At 45.9% G+C, this 16,991-nt stretch overlaps 1 protein-coding gene across 1 annotated transcript in view; it reads right to left on the bottom strand.

Moving 5' to 3' along the window:
* Positions 1-16,991, bottom strand: part of LOC119179564 (cytochrome P450 6a8) — a 90,127-nt gene that overhangs the window by 26,014 nt on the left and 47,122 nt on the right. Inside the window, exon 12 of the mRNA XM_037430668.2 lies at positions 15,898-16,038. Within this exon, the coding sequence (XP_037286565.2) occupies positions 15,898-16,038 (141 nt within the window). The remainder of the gene's footprint in view (positions 1-15,897; positions 16,039-16,991) is intronic.

The following is a 16,991-nucleotide window of genomic DNA, read 5'->3' as shown; positions in this document are numbered from 1 at the left end:
GACTTCTGAGTGGGCTCGGCAACACGTCAAGGATGGCGGACGCTTACCTGCGACGCCTGTTTTTCGTGCAGATGGTCGCCTGGTTGTGTTTCGCACCAGCCTCCTGCACGGAGCCTCACGGTACCGACGGAGGCCTGGTCCGGCTGCACCCTCGGCCGCTACGCCCAACCGACTTGCCGCTGCCGCCCTTCACGGAAATTCACACAGATGATGCGCAATGTACCGCCAAACCGCCACCTGATCTGCTCCGCTTCGCCCCTCCCGGATGTCACGTGCCAACCACGTCACCGATTCGACGCCGCCAATTCACCGCCAAAATAAAAGCCCGAACATCACCCATGGTCCCACCAGTGGGCTCGGCAACACGTCAAGGATGGCGGACGCTTACCAGCGACGCCTGTTTTTCGTGCAGGTAACTAACCGTTACTCTATATTCGTCAAACCAACACGGTACTATGCATTGATAGTGTTGCCGAGCCCACGGTATTGTATTGCTGCCTTGTGTCAATACTGCTACTGTTTTCTAAAGTTGCTACTTCTTTCCGGCGATATAGAAGAAAATCCAGGTCCTATTACACGTTCCGCTTCCAGCGAAATTCCTGGTGACATCTTGGCAGCACTCGATGAAATTAGATTAAACCAAGACAACCTTATGAAAGAAATGAAAGCCATGCAAACTACACTGTCGCAGAATGTTGAAACGTTTGACGATATTAATTAACGGCTTGCTAAATTAGAAAAAGAATGTACCGCCGTAGGCACACTTCAGGCAGACTTTGAGGTCATCCGCTCAGTTACTGTCAAAAATTCCGAACAAATATCGCAACTAACCTGCAGTCTTGACGATTCAAACGATCACGCCCGGCGAAACAATCTCATATTTTATGGACACACTGATTCGGATCGCGAAACCTGGGCCCAGTCCGAGGAACTAATCATAAATCTCTGCAAAAATACGCTCAAAGTAACGCTCAACCCACGTGATATTGACCACGCACATCGACTGCGATCTTTCCATTCTAACAAAAATAGACCGATCATTGTGAAGTTCACGCATTTCAAAGATAAAGACCGTATTCTTTCTAACGCAAATAAGCTGAAAAATACCACGTATAGCATTTCGCAAGATTACTCGCCTAACACCCGCTTGATACACAAGCAGCTGATTGCGTTTGGCAAAGCCCAGTCCCGACCCTATAAACTTGCATACCGAAAATTAATCATCGATAAGGTCACCTACATTCTTGATCCGACTACGCAAACGGTAGTCCCACGTGCCCCGTAGCTATCTGCTAAAGTCCGTACCGAGTCTAATGTAAACCTTATTTCGCTCATCTATACTAATATTAGGAGTCTACTGCCACAACGCGATGCCTTGCACAGCCTAATTCAAGCAAGTGACTGTCTCTTAGTTCTCCTAACCGAAACGTGGCTTAATGCATCTATCTTGGACTCTGAATTGCTTCCTCTGTTCAACAACTTCGATATTTTCCGTTGCGATCGCAAAAACAAGCGGGGTGGTGGAGTGTTAATCGCCGCTCACCACAGTTTACAATGCTGCGCTGTCGACATTCCTTCGAGTCTTGAAGTAGTCTTTATTCACTGCAAAGCTGCCGTTCCACCCGTTGTCATTGGCATCTGCTATCGCCCCCCTGATTCCGATCCTTCTTTCGTTGGTGAGCTTCATGATGCTCTACAACTATTAACGTCAGCGTCGGATAACGCCCCTATTCTCCTCCTTGGTGATTTTAACTTCCCGGCGATAACTTGGTCTGATCTAGCATTAGCAATGTCGAAACCGAACACTGAAAGTGACTTCATAGATACTTGCCTTACTTTCAACTTATCTCAAATGATTAGCTTTCCTACGCGAACGACTTTTAATTCATCAAGCTTACTGCATTTATTTCTCACGACCCAACCAGATAAAGTTTCGTCCGTTTCTAGTCCCAGCAGCTTCAGTGATCATGCCGTCATTCATGCCACTTTTCAATACAACTTGCCCAATCCAAAAAAAAAATAAAAAAGACGATAATCCTATACAACAAAGCAGATTATCAAGGAATGAATGATGAACTAGCTTCCTTTTCCGATTGGTTCCTCGTGGATTTTTCCAAACGTTCTGTTGACGAAAACTGGGAGCTCTTCAAAAACAAAATGCAGCAATTAATAAACATGTACATCCCCACAGTTACCATCACAGAACGGCCTACTTCGCCATGGTACAATAATGCTTTGAAACAACTTAGCAACAAAAAGAAAAGACAATTTCGGTCAGCCAAAAAATCAAAATCCAGTAACGCTTGGGAAAAATATCGTGAGACTGAAAAACTTTACGCATCCATGATCTCGGACGCTAAGCGGACGTTCTTCTCGTCAACCCTACCAGACATGTTACGCACAAACCCCAAAAAGTTCTGGAACACTATCAACCCAACCCATGCTAAACCCATTTCTTTACTAGATGAAGATAATATTTCCATCCCGGAGTTCAAGGTCGCCGAAACACTAAACTCCACGTTTTGCTCAGTATTTACTGATGAACCTGACGATGCATTCTCATCTGTTCCCGATGTATCTCCATGTGTGCCGTCCCATGATTGCCCTGCTATGCCCAGTGTCATTTTCGAACCAAATGGCATCATACAAGTCATTGATTCCTTAAAAGTGACGTCATCAGCTGGTATTGATTGTATAAATTCTAAAGTTTTAAAAAATACCAAACATCTCTGTGCTGTCATATTGTCGCACATCTTCCAGCAATCACTGTCATCTGGAGTGGTGCCACGGGACTGGAAGGTTGGCAAGGTCGTTCCGATACCCAAAAAAGGTCCGTCATCTTCACCTTCAAACTACCGGCCCATATCACTAACATGCGTGTGCTGTAAAATAATGGAACATATAATTTATTCTCAAACAGTCAAATTCCTGATCTCTGTAAACTTTTTCCATCCCAGTCAGCACGGATTTCAGAAAGGCCTCTCCTGTGACACACAACTAGCGCTCTTTATTAACGACATCAGCTCAAGTATAGATCAGAATGTTCCTGTAGATGCCCTTTTCCTAGATTTTGAAAAAGCTTTCGATAAAGTACCCCATAAACGCCATTTTTTAAAAATTTCCCGCTTAAACATTGACCCAGCAGTTCTAGAATGGATACAAAATTTTTTGTCAAACCGGGAACAGTTCGTTTACTCCAACCAGACATCATCTACCACACGTCCTGTCCTTTCTGCTGTACCTCAGGGTACGGTGCTCGGTCCTCTTCTATTTTTTTATTTATGTTAACGACCTAGCTAGCAATATATCGTCCCAAATCCGTCTATTCGCTGACGATTGCGTGATTTATCGTCCTATTAACTGCCCTAATGACTCCCAGATCCTTCAAAATGATCTAATAACTATAGAAACCTGGTGCAAAAAATGGCTCATGACTTTGAACATTAGGAAAACCTCCATCATCTCTTTTCACCGCACGAAATCTCACCCGGCTACTTCATACTTTTTTTCTGGTTGCGAAATATCCCTGGTGAATTCCTACAAATATTTAGGTATAAACATTACGCCAGATCTTACTTGGTCCTCCCACATAACAAACATTTCTAACGAAGCAAACAAAGTCCTTGGTTACCTAAGAAGAAATTTACGACTTGCTCCCCCTTCTGTTAAACTTTTAGCATATCAAACACTAGTCCGTCCGAAGCTTGCGCCGTCTGGGATCCCCACCAACCTAATATATCCAAAACATTAGAATCTGTCCAAAATAGAGCATCTAGGTTTATATATTCCGATTACTCGCGCCACACAAGCGTTACTAACTTAAAGATTAAAGCACATCTTCCCAGCCTTGAACTGCGACGCAAAGTCGCTAGATTAGCTCTTTTTCATAAATTTCTTCACTCACTGTCCGACGCATCTGTTATCATGCCCGCGCATCGCATATCTTCCCGCACTAACCACAACAACCCAGTTTACCCTGCGCATGCCCGTACAAATGCTCACCTTCGGTCATTCTTCGTTCAGACAGCGAAGGATTGGAATGACCTTCCGTCCCACGTCGTGCGCCACTCCAGCCCCATTCTTTTCAAAGCGCACATGGAAGAAACCCTGTATTGCCCACCCCTCATGTAACACCCCTCCCTGGGGTTTTTGAGGTATAATAAATAAATAAATAAATAAATTTCTCCGGAGAGCAGACGAGGCCACATTGATGCACGTAGTCGTGAACTGTATCAGCTGCATGTTGCAGAATATCTTGTTTTTGGCCTAGAGATCCTCTTGTCACCCAGATTGTAGCATCGTCTGCGTAGATGGCATGTCTGAGTCCTTCAATGTTTTCGAGGTTCCGAGCTAAGCTGATCATAACGATGTTGAACAGCATCGGCGATATCACAGAATCTTGTGGTGTTCTTTTTGTGGGCGTATCGAACGTATCAGTGCGGATGTCTCCTATACCAATTGTGGTGGTTCTCTTACTGAGAGAAGCTTCGATGTAGTTGTGTATTCGCTTTCCACAACCTAATTTGCTAAGCCCCTCTAGCAAAGCCTCATGGCTGACATTGTCGAAAGCAGCCTTAAGATCCAGTGCGTTTTCGTCATATTTTAGGACATCGGTAAGCACCTCCTCCTTGATTTGTAGGAGGGCGTCCTGTGTTGAGAGCCATTTTCGGAAGCCAAACATGGTGTGCGGCATGAGTTCGTTGTCTTCCAGGTAGGTCTCCAGCCTCTGAAGCACGATTCGCTCGTATACTTTTCCCAAACATGAAGTGAACGAAATGGGTCCTGATTTTCCAAGCTTGGAGCCTTTTCAGACTTTCGAATCATTATTATTTCCGCATGTTTCCAGTCGTTTGGAACGGTGCCCTTTTCCCAATGTTTTTTGATGAATTCTGTAAAACTTGTGATAGATTTGTCATCGAGGTTCCGTATCATAGTGTTGCTGATGCCATCCTTTCATCGCGTAGTGTTCTTTGTTGCCGACAGCATAGCATGTCGAACTTCTTCTGTGGTAATGGGTTCGTCCAGAGTGGGATTAGCTACACCAGTGTATGCCAGATTGCAGTTAGTATTCGTTGTATCGGCAATATAGCGCAGCTTTATGTGTTCTAGCAGTTCCCGGTCTGTGCCTTTGAATTGGTGTGCAATCTCTTGAGTCGTCTTACAGGTTTCAGTCTTGGTCGTGGTTGGGTCTATGAGAGCCCTCAGCAAGGCCCATGTTTTTTTCCAACCTAGTGTACCTTGTAGCTTGTTGAATTTAGGTCCCAGTTGCGCCTTGACAGCTCCGTCGCATACTCTTCGGCTTCCCTGGTGACTGCGGTGATCCTAAGTCTCAGTTTGCGGTTGTGTTTCTGCCACTTCCATCTTCTTAATAGGCCCCGGTGGGCGTCCCAGAGGTGCAGGATATGCTTGTCCACCTCGGGCGTGTTTGTAGATAGGGTAACTTCTCGGGTTCATCGTTTCCAGTCTGCCTTAATTTGCGAGACCCTACTCTCAATGTACGCAATTTCTTTATCCCCGAGTTCTGCCCTAGTTTTTCTAAATGCTTCCCAGTTTGTAAGTCGAGCCAGGCCAAGTCGTTTCTTAACCGGGAGGGTTTCTATCTGGATACGCAAAATGCAGTGGTCACTGCCAAGCGTTTCCCCGCCGTTTTCCCATCAAGCCTCCTTTACACCTTTAACGAACGCCAAGCCCGGGCACGTATCTCGGTTGATACTATTCCCTACTCGCGTTGGTTGAGTGTGGTCTGTAATGAGGCTTAGCCTTCTGCGATCAGCTTCTCTGGCCAAATCCCTGCCTTTCTGAGTTTCCTTGACATATCCCCAGCTCTTGTGCCACGCAATGAAGTCTCCAAGAATCACAAGACCCTTTTTGCCTACTGCTTGTTCTGCCTTGCGCAGAAGGGAGCTGAAGTTGGTTTTCCGCTGCATTGGCGGGCTTTAGATATTGAGGAGAAATATGCTTTCATTGTTTCTTTGTTTCGTTATGATTTCAATGAGAACGTGGTCAACGTCTGTTGCATCGATGTCATGTCTAATTGCGGTGACCACTTTGGCAACCAAAGTAGCTACCTTACTTCGGCCAAGAGCCTCATAAACCGAAAAGCCAGTGAGTTTCGGTGAGCAGCCGGTTTCCTGGAGGGCGATGATGTCTGATGGAGTTGTGCATTTATTGGTGTATTGATTCAGAAGACCTTGCTTACGGCGGATTCCACGACAGTTCCACTGCCATATTTCGAGGGTTTCGAACTTGACCGAGCATTTACGGCTGCTCGCCATACTCAGGTGATGGCCGAGCGCATGGTTTGCCTCTGGATTTCATGGCCGTGAGTTGCACCAGACGTCTTGAATGTTAGAGATGAGGTTGCCAAGATTTGCTAGGGCATTTTTTATGGCAGCCATGGTAGTTGTGAATTCCTGGCGCCCTACGGTGGCTGTCAGCGTTAAGTCTGATTGGGGGTTAGCATTGGTCATTCCTGTTCTAAGGACCTTCAGTTCATCTATGAGATCGTTTAGTTTCTGCCGGAGTTCGGCGTTTTCTGCCCTGAGTGTCTGAATAGTCTGCCTTAAATCTTTTACTTCGTCGTTAGATGGCGCACTGCCATTCTTACCGACCATTACTGTCTGTGTATTCGTGTTGTTTGGAGCAGTGGGAGAGGCAAAGAAAAAAGGCGCTTTCCTGCTCACCATACCATCGTCTTCCTTCCTGGTGACGGGTTTCTTCTGCTGCTTTTTCTTGTTTTCTGGAGCCTGGTGGGTCCTGCACGCCGATCTCGACCATGACCGTGGTTTTCATGCTGATCGGGACCTGGATGGTGAGCTTCCATCCCTGCTGAACCAGCGTTTCCGGGACCAGCCGCGTCCATCGGTGCCTTGTGCTCCGGCGTCCATCCACTCTTTTGTTCTTGGTCGTGGGCTTCTCGGTCTCCTGAGGCGTTCCTTGCACTCCTTTGCCCACGTAGGGTGCGCTTCTTTGCATAGTGCGCACCGGGGCTCACAGGTGTGTCCCTCCTCTATGACTGGCTCGGTGCACTATGAGCAGAGTGTTGGGCATACGTCTGCCCTATGCCCAGGCTTGAGGCATATATAGCAAACTTGCCGCGATGATCGATAGAGGAAGCAACGTGTCTCACCACCATAGTAGTAAAATAGCGCAGGACGATCTTTCCCTCGAAGGTAATGACGGCACTCTGGGATTTTTCAAGCATTCTTGCATAGAGTACTTTCACTCCTTGGGTACGCACCCGAAGATGGGCTAGTGATTCGGTTGGCGTGGTCCCGGCGTCCAGTCCGTGATTCACACCCTTGCACGAGTTGTCCGGCGCGGCTACGTAAGCCATCACTGCATAGTCTTTTGCAACGAAACGTAGACTTCGAAGGCTCTAAACGAAGTTGGCGGTCTCCATGCTTGGCGTGCTGATTATGGCGATGTTGGATCCATTGCGCAGCCGTATAAGCAGGTTGCCTTCGTTGCAGATGTCTGGGTTACCACATGCCATAGTTATAGCGCGTGCCATCCGATGCGTGCTTAATTAACTGATGTTGAGCCCATCCCTCGGTCTAATGATGACCTTGAAGTCGGTTTTCGGCGGTGGAGGCAGTTTCTCTTTTCGGAGAGGATTCCCTTTCTGTTTAGGTTGACTCGACGCTGATTTGTCTACCGCTTCGGCCCCGGTCTCCAGAACGGCGATCAGCCTTGAGTTGTGGTACGTTGCAGTGAACCATCCCCCGTTGTCAAAAGGCTTCTTTTGCGAGACGCTGGTAGCATTTTCTCCGCCTTGAGTTTTTCCTTCGATTGATGTCGTGGCTCCGGTTGACGCAGCCACGTCGTCGTCGGCCATTTTCGCGCATTGCGCGGAAACGCGAGTAGCGCTTCGGCGGGCCAACGGCCCGACGCCGCTTAGGCTTAGAGCAGCGTTCTTCGCCATGGATCTTCAAACAACCAGACTTTCAGGAAATATGAACTTACGGTTAAAAACCGGTTATCCACAGACTGCGCTTGATTAGTAGAAAACGGTGCAGTACTTCTTAGGTGGCGGCGATGAGGTTTTCCGGGTGAGATGAGGCGTCGAGGCGGGAGCTCATGCGATGCAAGTTTGCTTCGACAGGCCCCCTAGCGTCGTCTCACGAAGTGAAAGAAGACGAGCAGGTGAAGAGAGGTCCTCTTGTTCATAATGCCTGCATTGAAGTCGCTTGCTAGGGTACAAATAGATTTCACTTGTGGGCGTTTTATAATATTCCGTATGATATATGAATATATATTAGTGTATTGTTCAACATTTTCTTTGTTGGGGTCTCACCAACGCCTCCTTTATCTCTTTCAATGCCAGTGCAAACGCGCGCTTCTCAACGGGTGCCCTCGGCCCGCCGTAGATCAGGGAGTGGTTGTGGTGTGACGCTAAGTGGGTAAGTGGGGGGTAGGGTGTTGTGCTGCTTGCTTTACATACCCTTCCGAGCTCTTTTCCCGGAAATGCAATTGACGTGTTTGGCATTCCAATAATTTATGTCTGTCAGATTTGTTCTTTCTTGCTCCTTCTCTGTAGCTCGAAGCAACGCAGCCACCGCATCTCAGTGCAGCACATGCTGTAGCGTTACAGTAGTGACGTTTTTCCATCGGCTGCCCACATAGCGCCACAGATGGCGACACGCTATCTCAAAACGCCGAATGTTTTGCAGAACTGGCGTGACCGCCAATATTGTGAACATGAGGAATTCAAGACGCCACCCAACGTCCCTGTGCACAACTGAAAAAAATAAATAAATGACAGCGTATCTACGGAGTGCATGATGATAAGTGGTGCAAAGCATCCGTCAGTCTGTCCGCTCTTCTGTAAGTCCATCCGTCTGTCCGCTTGTTCTTGCTTCCGTCCGTCTACGCGTCTGTCCTTCCGTTCGTCCGTCTATGCATCCGTTCTTGTGTCCGTCCGTCCATCTGTGCGTCCGTACATGCGTTCGGTGATGCGTGCTTCCATCCATGTGTCCATCTGTGCGTTCATCCATCCATCCTTCATCCATCCATCCGTCCGTTCATCTAGTGAACACTCCAAGTACCACCATCTCGCATATTTTCATGATATATTCATCACATAGAAGTACCACCATCCAGCAGACATTCCAAGGACTAAACGAAAGTAGGCATCGGCGGACTAGAGGAGCGGCAAGCGCGCACTCTCTTACGGCCTGCGCTTCGTGTCTAGTTCCCATCTTCCACCACCCCTAGTTCATGGCACTGCGGCCCAACTCTCACTAAACGTTGTGAAAACCAAGGTGGTTACGCCCAGCAAGTTTAGCGTGCAAATGTTTTCTGGTCACATAGTGCTCAAAGTGCATCCTCTAATTACTAGTTTTTTGTCGTAAGCAGTAAATTAAAGGCAAATTTTATTGGACATTATGCAACCGATACTCGTCTTTGTAGCTTATTTCATCAGAAACAACTATCGTTTTATTTATGATTAACGTGTGCGGGTTTTGATCCTCAACTAAAGAGAGTGCGCACGCGCCGCTCCACTAGTCCAGCCCACGAGGTGGCTACCTGCTACTACTACATGACTACTACTACATACATCGCGGACGCACAACCCACCGCTTAAGGAGCTTCGCCCCCTAAAAAAAACATGTCACAGCTTTGCCGCAAAGGCGAAGCAATGAGTGCAATAGAAACAAACTGAAAGGTCACGGGCAGAACAGCAAGCACATTAAAATGTGCCCCGCGTTTCTCACGCACAAAAGAACGCGCGAAACGCTCTCACAGGTACAGATGAACGCGAATAAGCGTCCGTTGGTTGTTACTTCGCAGTGTCTGAAACGTGCACCCTTTTAGCCGATGGAGGCTGTGCAACAATTGCAGTGACCTTTGTGCGCCGGGTAACCACAACAGAATCGTTCCGACGAAACTCAAAGGCTAGCCAAGGCATACGATTCCACCCATTGCAACATAAGAGCGTGCGATCGAGCGTACACCCCCTTACTTTCTACGCGTGAGAGATGAGAGCCGCCGCGCGCTCACTGCGCCGTCTTGCTGATAATTCTGAAAACAAGTTGGTTTAACCCCGATATGGACGACAACAGCGGTAAGTGGTTGATATGAATAGCTTGCCGTTTGAACGTTGAAGTTGGCGCCGTAGTTAACGCCTCGCATTCAAGACGCGGAGGTCTCACGTTCGATTCCACGGGCCGGAGTCTTTTTTTCTGGGATATTTTTCTTGCGTTTTCATATCTATATATAGATACGTATATATATATATATACGGTGCATGACATCGACGCCTACGCCGATGCCAGCGACGAAATCCAGCCGAGAGTGTCCATGTAATTGCTATCGCAATAAAATTGCTTCACATGATTTCCATCGTGAAACACTGAATGAGGTGTTCTCTCCCCAATGACCGCAAAACTTACACGAAGGCTCGACTATGAGAGAGAGCAGGAAAGGGCTAGAGAAGAAGGTGGTGAACGGGCTGGATCGGGCGGATCTGTTGGCATTGGTCTCACATATGCCACTCGAGTGTTGTCCTTCTATACTTTACATTGACTTATATAGAATGACGTAAACAGTTAAACACGAGACTCCGTGCTAGAGTTCAAAAGTTTATGCTAAAGTCGCCCACTAGTACAAAGGGTTTGTGCCTATATGTGCTTCATATTGTTAGATCGCAATTATGATTGTTGTTCGCCCACTGTAAACTGCTTTTCTTATCTACGTACGCAAATATCTTCCAACAATAGCAATCATTATCTGTACACCGTGACAGTGGACAGTCAGTGTAGACGACAAAACCTATAGTCGGTTATAGCTTGAAAATAAATGCAACTTCCATCTACAGCGGTGACCGTCACACCCAGGCAGAATTTCATAAATGTGTGTAGAATGAATTGTGAACGCTTTAGTGCACCGCACGCACTCTACTATGGGAGAGCCCTAAGCTGTCCCAATTAGGCACACAAAGGGGTGGGGTTGGGGGCGGGACTAAAGGGATTCTCTGCTAAATACAATTGCTTATTTACGTGACGTCAAGACCTTTCAGTATTTTGGGGCGCATGACTTAGCCGTTCAGGAACGTGTTCAACTAGATAGTTTTCGGGATAAAAGATTCGCTTCTTATCAAATGTCATGAAAATGGACGACTTCACTGTTCCTCCGAATTAAACATTTCAACCGGAAACGACGAATGGTCAATTCTTGATATGCGTAGTGTTTCCATCACAAGCAAAAAAACAAAAACAAAAAATGGGCGTTTACATTTTTCCATGGTGGGAACTGGTGTAAATACGTCACTGAGTGTTAGTGATATATCCCGTGAGCGCGGCGTAATTAGGTATAGTTCGAGAATGCTTAACTGTTATTTTGTTTTTGTTATTCTTATTTATTGAGTGAAGGAGAAGCGAAGGCAAGGAGTGTGTTTTGACCGTCGTTGTACTGGACGGAGAGGACATGCCCTTGACTCAAATCCGAAGGATAAATCCGCCACTTATACACACCACCCGCATTCTAAGAGAGAATGCGGGGTAGAGCATAGAGTTTCCTAAAGTTAACTAGAAGGGACACTGGTGCTGCGGTGGTTTGGCGATCATTGGAATTATGGGTATGGCAGGGATTTGCCTAGCCTTCATACTTGCGGGTGGTGAACACACTTGTGGTTTCGTTTATTACTGCGTTTTGGTTTTGATTCGAAGGAAAAAAAAAACAAACCATTTTTCAATACGTGACCTGATTTCTAGACGTAAGCCTAAGTGATTAATTTAGTGAAGTGTAACTACTCAACTTTTGTATCAGGTTGTTTCGTAACACAGCAGCTTCATGTCACGCCAAGCCATAACGAACGTAAACTACGAAGACTATGCAAATCTATGTCATACCCGTCATTCCCATGCTCGCTGAAGCGCTATGCGTTTCAGCTTCCTTAGACACTAGCGCCAGAGTTCCCTCTAGTGTATATTTAGGAAACTCCATTGGGTCCAGGTCCGCAAAGACTCCCTTGACTGAATTTCGAACGCGTGCTCCACCACCAGCCGCGTTCAAGGAAGTTGATCCGAGGCACGAGGCAAGAAATGAGCCGAGCACGCGCAGTGGAAGGTAGACGACGCCAACGCCGAAGCACCACATTGTGTGTCTAAGAAATGTTCCGTATTTAGAAGTGCTCAGGGTTAGAACGGAAATCGAAAATAATTGCTTTGTTGCGCGCTGAATTACATGTGCGCTACACTACTGGAGGCACACGTGTATTAAATGGGAAGCATTTCTTTGCGTACTGCAAGCACTTTCGAAATCTATCTATCTATCTATCTATCTATCTATCTATCTATCTATCTATCTATCTATCTATCTATCTATCTATCTATCTATCTATCTATCTATCTATCTATCTGTCTATCTGTCTATCTATCTATCTATCTATCTATCTATCTATCTATCTATCTATCTATCTATCTATCTATCTATCTATCTATCTATCTATCTATCTATCTATCTATCTATCTATCTATCTATCTGTCTGTCTGTCTGTCTGTCTGTCTGTCTGTCTGTCTGTCTGTCTGTCTGTCTGTCTGTCTGTCTGTCTGTCTAATAGCCCCCTTAACTTGGGGTGATCTGAAATTAGTATAGGGAGGGCAAGATCGTTTAAAAATACCGATCATTGGTCATTATACGAATAATGTGAGTGAGTGAGTGATTTTAAATGAAAAAAAAAAGAAAAGTGAGCCCCGTGACTGTCTCTCAGGGAAAGGACACCTCAACAGTAGCTCACAAGGGATGGGGGTAAAGGAGGGATTAAAAGGATAAGAGATTGAGAGGAAGGAGAGAGTGAGGCGCAGGGACAGCGAATGACAGAAAACAACGGAAGTAAAGAGGAGATAGGAAAGATGGACACGGTCACAACAAATAATGTCCAAATCCCGTAGGGTACGTCTTGGAACATTTCGCGCCAAACAGTCACACATACCCGCGGGCTGATATGTTGCCACTGGTATGCGGGTATGTGCCACAGGAGACTGACAGAATCAAGGCTTGAAGGGCGAGAACACACATCGGCGGTTATAATGCATGAGCGTTAAGAAAGGCGAAAAAATCAGCAGCTTAGACCAGACGAATGCATAGACTAAATGTCAGGGTCTCATCAGAATTGGAATCCCAGCATTCTTCGTGGCAATCAAGCATTCCACCACAGAGCCACGCCAGGTCTCGCAACTACTTTTCAAATAGACATTAATCTTTGTGAAACGTCAATGTTGGTTGCAATGGTGGCTATCAAATTTTATTAACCTTACATACGAACTCCTATGACGCAGCCATCATGTTGTGTTAACGTCAATTGTAGTTAGGTGCCATGCGCTGAAGTTAATTTATGCAGCGGTGTCCAAGGCTGCCATCCTCGTATGCACCAGCACTTCATATCAACTCATCGCTTCTGATGTTGCTAAAACTCTTGGGACCATCGCGCAAGTGCAAACAACTGACCATATAAACATTTGTGACTGTTCAGCATATCTATGTGCGTGCAACGTTTGTGCATATATTCAGCGTCATTTTTTCACGTGTCGCTCAATACAATAAGGTTACTTTTTCTCCACATGCTCGCCCCGCCGCGGTGGTCTAGTGGCTAAGGTACTCGGCTGCTCACCCGCACATCGCGGGATCAAATCCCGGCTGCGGCGGCTGCATTTGCGATGAAGGCGGAAATGTTGTAGGCCCGTGTGCTCAGATTTGGGTGCACGTTAAAGAACCCCAGGTGGTGAAAATTTCCGGAGCCCTGTACTAACGGCGTGTCTCATAATTATATGTTGGTTTTGCGACGTTAAACCCCACATATCAATCAATCAATCAATCATTTTCCCGCATGGTTACATTACGTCCATTCCCAAGGTACATGTGATCGACCGATTTGTTTTTTATTTTTAGGTTGTAGCTGACAATAGCTCCTAAAGTGCATAATGTGTGCGTTGAACTCGTCGTCTAGTGCATATGGTTAATGTTTCAAGGTATATTATATTGCTCCGTCACAATCCGGCTTTATATTAAGCTATTGTTAAACCTGTTTTACGTGTCCAGTGGCTAAGGTACTCGCCTGCGGACCCGCAGGTCGCGGGATCGAATCCCGGCGGCGGCAGCTGCCTTTCCGACGGAGGCCAAAATGCTGTATAGGCCCGTGTGCTCAGATTTGGGTGCACGTTAAAGAACACCAGGTGGTGAAAATTTCCGGAGCCCAACACTACGGCGTCTCTCATAATCATATGGTGGTTTTGTGACGTTATTCTCCACATATCAATCAATTAGTAAATTGATCAATCAATTGGTAAATGAATCAATTAATCATTGCATCAATAAAACCTGTTTTACGTGACTCGCATTCATTTGTCTCCTCGCGACGGACATGCATGTGGACGGACAAGCCTCGACCCTAAATGCCTTGCCCCTACTATTACACTGGAATGCGTCAAACGCAAATGCCGATGAATACTGGCGCAGATGTCACGCGTGCTTCTCCGTAATCCTTTAATAATTCGTGGTAGCGTTTCATAATTTCTTCATCCTTAAAAACTGTCACAATCGTCAATTTTACCAAAGCGAAGAATAAAATATATAAAGTAGTTGATTGGACACGCTGGTATAATATATAGGAGGGAAACAGCTCGAAAGACAGAAGACCAGGAGCAGAGGGATACACATATACAACGAGCATTTTATCTTTAGCGCTGTTTTCCTCACTTATAAAGAATAGGCCAGGTTTTTCATTATTTTACTCGCACGCAGGTTTCCTTCAGTGCCCGAAAACTGTCTAAAAATTCACTTCTCTGCTACAACAACAACTACAAAATTACTGTTTCGTCACAAGCGCAGTAAATGTGATATTGAATTGGCATGCTACTGCCAAGTAAGGCTAGCAGCAAACTCTTTTGGATACTATCTCCCGTATCTTTTACAAAACGCGGGTTAAAACGAATGCGGCCGCACCGGGGAACCAAGCGACAATCCCGCTGTCCGTCGTATCAAAACAAAATAATTGATGAGAGCACACAGCGTATACAGCCACCTAGTTATGACTGTTGATGTCTATAATGTTAAGAGCTGGGTTAGTCGATGGCGCATCATTATACAGCATGGGGAAGTGAAGCACTACAGACGGGGATGGAGGGCACATGAAGTCGAATGTCGTCTCCTTCTTGTCCCCTTTGTCACCATTGAAAGTGCGGTATTTCACCATATGGTACAGTCATTTATCGAAATATGCTACGCACGCCAACCCTCGTGACCACACCGTTATCGTCAAAGTTCGCAGTTGCTTCTCGGATGATGCAACACCGTCCCGTCGATGAAAGAAACTCGGCGAGGTTCACTACGTTCCTGACGAGCGATCGATCTCGGGCTTCTCGCCTGGTGTGATGCTATCAAGGTTGATGCTAATGGCAACTTAGCAGAAAATTCACCAACTTTTGATCCGCTGGTGACGAAAACTTCCCGTGTTCGCCATGTCTATCTTGTTGCTTCATTTAAACGTGTGGTTTTACTTACTGAAAACGAGTTTATGTATTGATCAATAACAAATATTCTGTTCTATGTTCAAAACACCACCACTGCGCTATTTCACTACAAATTTGGCGATAATAATAAATGGCATGGCAACTTTTGGATATCAGCGGCTTGAGCACTGGCGCCTTTTTAGGTACACACAATGGCAACTCTGGATGCTATCATCATGTGTCCTTCGCACAATGGAGGTGGCTGACTCTTTTCATGTCTGATTCAGCCACACTCAACTCCAGCTCTGGCACGCTATTGCTAGCGAGTACAATGCGCGCACGTACTGTTACTGATTTGGCATTTCTCCAGCACTTGACTGCAATGGCAGAAACCCGCTAGAAGTTTCGCGATGAAAGAGAAAAAAATGTTCTCAAGTAAGGCACTCGCCTGTCAGGGTCAAACTCTTCCGGGTGGTCCCAAAATCGAGGGTCCTTATGTATTTGCTCTGTGCAAGCCATAATACTGATGCCCTTCGGCAGAACCATGTCTTTGTAAGGATAATCGCAGGACGCCTTCCTTGATGTGAATCTAGAAATATTTGTAGAAAAGAAAAGGAAATCAAGAACAATTTGCACACTACTGCAAATGCGCTAAAGCACTTGTCAAGTAATGTTAGTAATGGCACGAAAGCACTGAAGATATGTGGATGAGTATGCAACAATGAGTATGAAAACGAGAAATGAGTAGCGCAATTTCTAGTGTCATCGTAGTATTTCATTAATGATTGTTCACTTTAGGAGGTTGTGCACAAAATATATATTTGTAATTACTTGGTACGGGAAAGTAAGGAGAACTAACAGAGTGTGATGCCACGCAAAGTATGGGAAATTTAATTAGTCGTCATTGTGATTTAAATGCATGTACGTGTGAAGAATAAAAATGGACGAAAAGATCTCTTGTTAACGGCAGGCACAATACCTGCTACTTTTGAATAACGCGTACGATGCTCTACCCACTGAGTCACAGGGATAGTGATCCATCTGTCCCCTTTATAGGGTATCTATGTACATGTGTAAACGTTAGAGCGTCAGTCAGCGTCATCATTAGCCATTGCGGCGAGTGTGAAACTCTTCGTCAACCGGTTGACTTCGCGTAGCACGTGATCCTATTGCAAGCTGGAAGATAAGCAGTAATCCATCGTATACTACCTGAAGGCAGTAGGCGAGGCGAAATCGCACGTCATGACAGCAGCGCAACAAGGCACAAAGGATGGGAAGAAACAGAGACGAGCGCTGGACTTACAAGTGGTGTTTATTTCCGAAACGGAGTGCAATATAAGAAATAAGAAGACACGTGAACAAAAAGTTGGAAAACATAATTTGCAATAATCCAAAAAGAGCAATTAGCCTACGACACTCAGGTGGTCATGCACGTTGGACAAGTAGTGCACTTTTTTCCCCGTCAAATTAATGGTCACGCACTATGAGATATAAGTGCACTGTATGTCCCGCGCACATGCTCACCGTAACTGGCGCAGGCTG

Source organism: Rhipicephalus microplus, chromosome 7, assembly GCF_043290135.1.
Source record: "Rhipicephalus microplus isolate Deutch F79 chromosome 7, USDA_Rmic, whole genome shotgun sequence".
In the NCBI taxonomy this organism is placed as follows: Eukaryota; Metazoa; Arthropoda; class Arachnida; order Ixodida; family Ixodidae; genus Rhipicephalus; species Rhipicephalus microplus.
This window is presented reverse-complemented; position numbering and strand designations above follow the sequence as displayed.